The sequence below is a fragment of the Anas platyrhynchos genome, chromosome 1, assembly GCF_047663525.1.
Source record: "Anas platyrhynchos isolate ZD024472 breed Pekin duck chromosome 1, IASCAAS_PekinDuck_T2T, whole genome shotgun sequence".
Classification (NCBI taxonomy): Eukaryota; Metazoa; Chordata; class Aves; order Anseriformes; family Anatidae; genus Anas; species Anas platyrhynchos.
This window is the reverse complement of record NC_092587.1, coordinates 152,270,361-152,276,702: the sequence shown is the minus strand read 5'-3', so window position 1 is coordinate 152,276,702 and position 6,342 is coordinate 152,270,361. Positions and strand designations below refer to the sequence as shown.

Genomic DNA, 6,342 nt, shown 5'->3' with positions numbered 1-6,342 from the left:
ATATCTGCGAGAGCAGATTGTGCTCAAAATACTTCCCGGGTTGTGATTTCCAAAGAGAAAAAAAAAAATAGAAGTGGTAAAAGGAGGGGTGCGATGCAGTTGAGCAGAGTTCCTGTTTCGTAGGAGAATGCAGAAAAAGCCTCGTGCACTAGAGCTGGAGAAGAAGTCGGTTTCCACTTGCTTGTGAAGCTTTGGTGGATCATTTCTGTGGGTGTGAGGAGTGTGCTCCTTCCAGCTGACATGGTGCTGTGTCCAGCACGACTTGAAACACCTCGTTCCTTGTTGATGTGTGACACAAACCCATGTGTAGGCAGCAAGAGGACACAAAACACTTCTGCTGAGAGAATTTTAAGCCCGTAGGAGACTCGGGCTGACTTTAGTAAAGCCACGAGGTGGTGTTTTGAAGTAACAGCAGCTGCTTTTCTGATTTCTCTGACGGGCTGGGAATGTTATCTGCTGAGACAACATCGGAATCGTTTACCGGGGACTTTCCTAGATGGTTGTGATACTTTGAGAAACACCCACGGGGAGCTTTGTCTTTGTGGAAACATGCGTGATAAGCTGCCAGCTTCTCAAGCCTGAACGTTTTGCTAAGATGCAGAGCGATTGGGCTCTGCACCTAACACATCTTCCTGTCCCCAAACGAGTGCTAAAGGTCACTACAGGTACTCCTCACCTGAGCGAGTGGTGCTTGTACCTCCCCGTCCTATCCACAGCACCTGCCCTTGTGAACGCCTGCTGAAGAGGTCCCGTTACTTTCGGCTGAAACCAAAAACCAAGCAAGCAAAACATACGGCAGGGAACTGGACATATGGCACAAACTGTGGCTTTTCTGGTTATGAGTGTATGCGTATATAGGTGTGGGTGGGTGGATGGATGGATATATACAGAGAGAGAGCAAGAGAAAATGTTTATTTATCGCTTTGACTAATTGAACTGCAGCTAAGCGTTCGTTCCAGAAAATCAGAAGCCGGTGTGCAAGGATTGGGACCCAGCTCCTTCACCACGGGCATGTGGAGTGTGTGCGCAGTCATGAGGGCGTCCACGTTTGGAAGCACTCAGGACCACAGCTGGGCTGTTGCAGGTAAATAAACTGAAGGTAAATAAATGCGCAGCATTCATCTGAACTGCTTCTTGCTTCTGTATGTGAGCGTGTTTAATCTCTTGTACGTGTTCTTCCACAAGGAAAACCTAAATGAAATTAGCTTTCTTTCATTGGGCAGCCACAGAAATAAGCATTTTATATGACTGGGTATAAATACTGTTTTACCAGGAGGGCCACACGAACACGCAAACGCCGTATGTGTTTATGTGCAGACGCATGAGCCTGTTTTATTATCCAGGTAAACGTGCTTATGCAGAGCATGCTGTGCTTGCTTTAACTTTCAGGAGGATTACACTCCTCCCGCCCTACAAAAGGATGCTTTGGGGAAGCACACACAGCCTTTCATGGACATTCAAAGAGCTTACGCGCTACCGAGAGCTTCCAGTGCAAGCACAGGGCACGAAGCAGACGACGGTGACCTGGAGAAGGGGTGCAGGTGGTGGCAATCTCCACAAGGTGGCCGTCCAGCAGCTGGCGTGTGATTGTTTGCAAAGGACTTTCCAAGAGGAAACTGGAAGTTTTTGGGGCTTGCGCTTGTTTTAAGGAGGCTGTAGCCAAGCCTGAGTGGCAGCGTTGGAGAAAGCAGCAATATTGGTGCTTCGGAAGTAGGAGGAGAATTCGGGGATCGTGGCTGAACTGAAGGCAGGATTTGGCCTTTAACAGAAATAAGCAGAGACTGTAAAGGGCTTCTGAGCTCAGCGAAGGAGAGGGGGAGCTGAGAGGAAGGAGAGGGTTCAGCAATGGGTTCAGAAGCACAGAACATGGAGCGCACCGGGGAGGAAGGAGAGGCCTGCGGAGATGGGGCAGAGGGACGGCACACCAGCAGGCACAGCGAGGATTTTGACTCACGAGGGGTTTTGAACCGCCAGGCTCACAGCACACAAAGGGAATTTCACTTTGCATCACGTAGGCCTGCCGGCTGCACAGCTCCGCGCAGATCCACCACTGCCATGCGACCACAAAATGAGCGTGCTCCCTGCCTCGGGATAAACCCAGCAACTTTCCCTTCTCTCCAGGTCACAAGGCTGCAGCCTGGGCTGGATCGAGACGGCGCAGCAGGAACTGTGCTTGGAAAACCATCCGTGATGCTGATGAAGGCTGCACAGCTGCCCCAGCCTTCCCAACCACCGCATTTATTACATCAAGCAGACTCTGGCACAGCGTGCGATGAGCAGGAGCAGCTCCAGGTGACTTCAGAATATGAATACAGAAATATTAATACCGCTCGCCCTGGACGAGGTCTCGGCTCTCCCTCTTTCGGCGAGCCCCAGCGTTGCAGAGGATGCGCTGCCGGGGCGCGGCCGCGGTGTCCCCGTCCCTGCAGCGACAACAGCTCCCTGCCCGCCAGCTGCGGTCGCCGCTCCCCAGATGTTATCTGGCCCCTGCACAGGTGTCTGCTCGCGCTCCTCTGCAGGAATCCCACATCTGATGGCAGCAGCGCGGCGCTGATTGCAGCCGCCTGTGCAGCGGGGAGAACGCCAGGAAGGGAGCAGCAGCGGCAGCAGCGGTGCAGTTAGCGATAGGAGCTGATAAGGGGAGGGATGAGAGATGTTCTCATCGAGGCCGCTCGCGAGGCGGAGCCGCAGGAAACGTGCAGGGTGCCGGGGGCCATCCTGCGAGGAGTTCGGGTCGGGGGATGAATGAAGAGTGGAGAACGTGCGCTGCTGCGCCCATTTCTCTTCAATGAACACACGGTTTTGGGGAAATGCCCCCTGCTCACGCTCCTGCACCAGCAGCTGGGGAGCACGCACGGGTTGGAGAGCGTGTTCAGGTGACACGGGCCATCAAACACCTCCTTTCTCCATCAAACGAGCCCTTCCCTCCCCGTCCCTTCTGTGTCCTGCTGTCCCCAGCCTGGTGTCCTCAGAAGTCCGTCTTTGGTGGCAGGGATGATGTCTAGCACCACGGGCCTGGTGCTCGAGGTGGTGGTGCTCCAAGCAGGCTGCTGGACTGGTGGCCCTCACCAGGCTCCCTGGCAACATTCAGACCACTGCTACTCCTCAATTTCTGCACGCCAGCTCTTCCTCGGCCATTGTGGCGTGCCCTACAGGCACAGGCTCCCTTCAGGCCAGCCCTGCAGTCCCACCTGCTCTGAGTAGGGCCCAGGTGACCGGGAAGGTCCCACTGGAGACACTTCCCAACCTCAGCTACTTCATGCGCCCCTCTCGGCCAGCCTGCAGGGCCCTCAGGTCCAAGGGAAGGCCCCATGAGGCCCCGGTCCCCCGTTCCCGTCAGGCTGCGGGGAGCACGGGGGTGAAGGTTTCCTGGAGGGCGCTGCGAGGGACCCTGCACCCCCTCCCCAGAGCACACCCACCACAGAGGGACGCAGAAAAGCAGGGACGGGCGCGTTGCCCGTGGCCACCACGGGCTGCGTGCTCTGGGGCGGAGGTGGGAACGGGGCCCTTCTGCTCCAGGCCAGCAGCCGCAGGTGGGGTTGGTGGCCCCGTGCCCTGCAGAGCTGGTGGGGCTCGGCCAGGGCGGGTCCTGCTGCGGGGCACGGTCCGTACGCTGCCGGCCGGAGAGAAAAGGAGGGGCCGTGCCTCTAGACGGAGCTGGAGCCCTGGGGCTGGCTGTTGCTGTTGCTCTCGGAGGGGGTCTTGGCGGTGGAGGAGGTGGCCATGGAGCCGCTGTTCCTGAAGATGCGCAGCAGCCTCCGCTTGTAGCCCCGGAAGGCGAAGAAGTAGATGATGGGGTCAATGCAGCAGTTGAGGTTCATGAAGGCCACGGTGACCTGCAGGGACATCTTGAAGGCTTGCTGCTCGCGGCAGGACGGCTGGTAGAGGATCTTCCTGACCATGAACTGGACGATGTTGAGGTGGTAGGGGCTGAAGCAGAGCAGGACGGCCAGCAGCACCACCAGGATGACGGTGAAGGCCCGGCGGTGGTGCCCGTTCTTGACCGTCAGCGGGTTCTCCTTGGCGGTCTGGCAGAGCTTGAGGTTGATCCGCACGTAGCACACCAGGATGATGCCCACGGGCAGGAAGAAGCCGAGCACGCAGGCGGCCAGCAGCAGGTAGGGCAGCTTGGGGACCTCCTCGAAGTTGAAGTACTCCATGCAGGTCAGCCTGTCCCCCATCCGCCGCGTCATGGGCCGCAGCAGCAGCGGCGCCGTCTGCAGGAACACCAGGAACCAGATGAGGACGCAGACGGCCCTGGCGCGGCTCATCCTCCGCAGCCTGCCGGGGTGCCTGCTGCGCACCACGGCGATGTAGCGGTCCACGCTGACGCAGGTCATGAAGTAGATGCCCACGTAGGTGTTCATGTAGAAAATGAAGGCGGTGGCCCGGCAGAACCAGTCCCCGAAGGGCCAGTTGAACTCCAGCACGTAGTAGGCGATCCTGCCCGGCAGCGCCAGCGTGAAGAGGGCGTCCGACAGGGCCAGGTTGACCAGGTAGAGGTCGGTGGAGTTGAGCTTCTTCTTCCTGCGCTGGAAGGTGATGCAGAGGGCCAGGATGTTCCCGCAGGCGCCGAACACCAGCAGGGCGGTGTAGAAGAGCGAGAAGGTGACTTTGGCCGAGACCTGGTGGTTGTGCACGTCGCAGCCGCTCTGGTTGACGGCGGTGAGGTTGGCAGGGGGGAAGGCGGCCTCCACAGCAGCCATTGCCAGCCAGTTCCTCCTCCCCTGGGAGGAGAAGAGAGGTGAAACCCACAGCCCCGGGCTGCCCCTTACCAGGAAGCCGGGGGCCCGTCCCCTCCGCTCCCTGCCGCCCCCCAGCAGCGCTCAGCCCCAGTCATTTGGAAAAACGCAGCCCTGGTGATTTCGGGGAGAAACAAAGGCTGTGACTCATTGTCTTCGTTCTGCTTCTCGTCACCAGCTCCTCTTATTTTTATTTTTTTTTTTATTTCTTTTTTTTTTTGTTGTGTTTTTGCACATCCAAGCAATAGCAGAAAGGATGTGGAGGGGGAAGGGTGGGAGGGAGAGGGGGAGAGAGAATTGCGTGTCACACAAACAAGGTCCCAAACTCGTCTCGTGGCAGTGGCATAATTTATTCATCGCTGCGGGGGGGAATGGGGGCACTCAATGAAAAAATGCCCAGACAGAGGCGGGGCTGGGGCAGAGAGGGGTCTGGAGGGCAGAAACAAAATTAAAAAAAAAAATAAAGAAAGAAAGGAAAAATCCCTGTGCTGGTGGTGCCCCCTGCCCATGCAAAGAGAGGAGTGGGACACGTCCCTCTACCAAATCTGTGTGCTCTGCTCCTCGACGTGCTTTGGGACATGGGGTCTGTGCCTGCCCTGTCCCATCCAGCACCCTCCATCCATCCCCATCCCATCCATCCCTATCCCGTCCATCCCCATCCCATCCATCCCATCTACCCCATCCCATCCATCCCATCCTCATCCTCATCCTGTCCATCCCCACCCCACCCTGTCCATCCCTGTCCATCCCCATCCTGTCCATCTGTCCGTCCCCTCACCGCAGGCTGTGGCTGTGTCCCGCTGCTGCTCCCCGCTCCACGGTCCCGCAGCGCCCAGCAGCCAAGGTGCACACGGGCACACCGACACAGGCACTGTGACAGATGCACGGACACACACCCACCTCGCGGTTGCCTGGTTGCCTTCCTTTTCCTCCTCCTCTTCTCCTTTCTCCTCCTCCTCCTCCTCCTCCTCTCCTTCCTCCTCTTCCTCCCGCCCCAGCGCAGGACCCTCCAGCGCCGTGCTCCCGGCTGTGTCTGCGCGCCTCTGGGTACTGGCTCACGTTATAAAAGCACCGGGAGTTTTGGGCTTTTTTTTTTTTTTTTCTCTCTTAGGTTTAGTAAAACCGTGTGTTCTCGCTGGGCTTTTTTTTTTTTTTTTTTTTCTTTTCTCGGTGTGTGAGAGGCATTTGTCAGCCACGGGGTTATTCTCAGTAGTGGCAGCGCCGGGGAAGACAAATGACTGTACCTGCGCAGCAATCGCTCCTGCCATCGCAGCCGACTTTGGGTTTTACTCTGACAACTTCTACCAGAATGCAAAATGCACCAGATTAAAGCCAACAGCTCCAACCCTGGGGCTCAGCCCCTTGCCCAGGCAGCCTGATGGGACCACTTCACCTTTTCCCAAAAGTCCAGGACAACACTTAGCACACTTATCACACCCCACGTGCCATTAAACCTCCATCCGAGGAGGGATGGAGAGCCCGGTGGGCGCAAACCATTCTTGTGGGGTCAGACGGTTTGTGTCCCGCAGCAGGGCTGAGTGCTTTCCTCGAGCTTTTGGCACTTCCCAAAACATTTGCAGAAGCGCAGCCTGCCCCACAG

The 6,342-nt window shown here is 57.3% G+C and overlaps 1 protein-coding gene across 2 annotated transcripts; it reads right to left on the bottom strand.

Annotated features, from left to right (window-relative positions):
• Positions 1-2,188: 2,188 nt before the first annotated feature.
• LOC101789851 (G-protein coupled receptor 183-like) lies at positions 2,189-5,792 on the bottom strand. Of its 2 annotated transcripts, none has more exons than XM_027443565.3 (2): positions 5,643-5,792; positions 2,189-4,727 (listed from the first exon to the last, which is right to left on the bottom strand). In XM_027443565.3, the coding sequence occupies exon 2, from the start codon at positions 4,704-4,706 to the stop codon at positions 3,648-3,650; it is 1,059 nt and encodes a 352-aa protein (XP_027299366.2). In that variant the 5' UTR covers positions 4,707-4,727; positions 5,643-5,792; the 3' UTR covers positions 2,189-3,647. The 2 variants fall into 2 exon arrangements, with proteins under 2 accessions (XP_027299366.2, XP_027299375.2); XM_027443574.3 differs by having other exon boundaries at positions 5,521-5,647.
• Between the last annotated feature and the right edge of the window lie 550 nt (positions 5,793-6,342).

Excerpts from the sequence above, each read along its gene's own strand:
- LOC101789851 (XM_027443565.3), bottom strand. The coding sequence starts at position 4,706 with ATGGCTGCTGTGGAGGCCGCCTTCCCCCCTGCCAACCTCACCGCCGTC.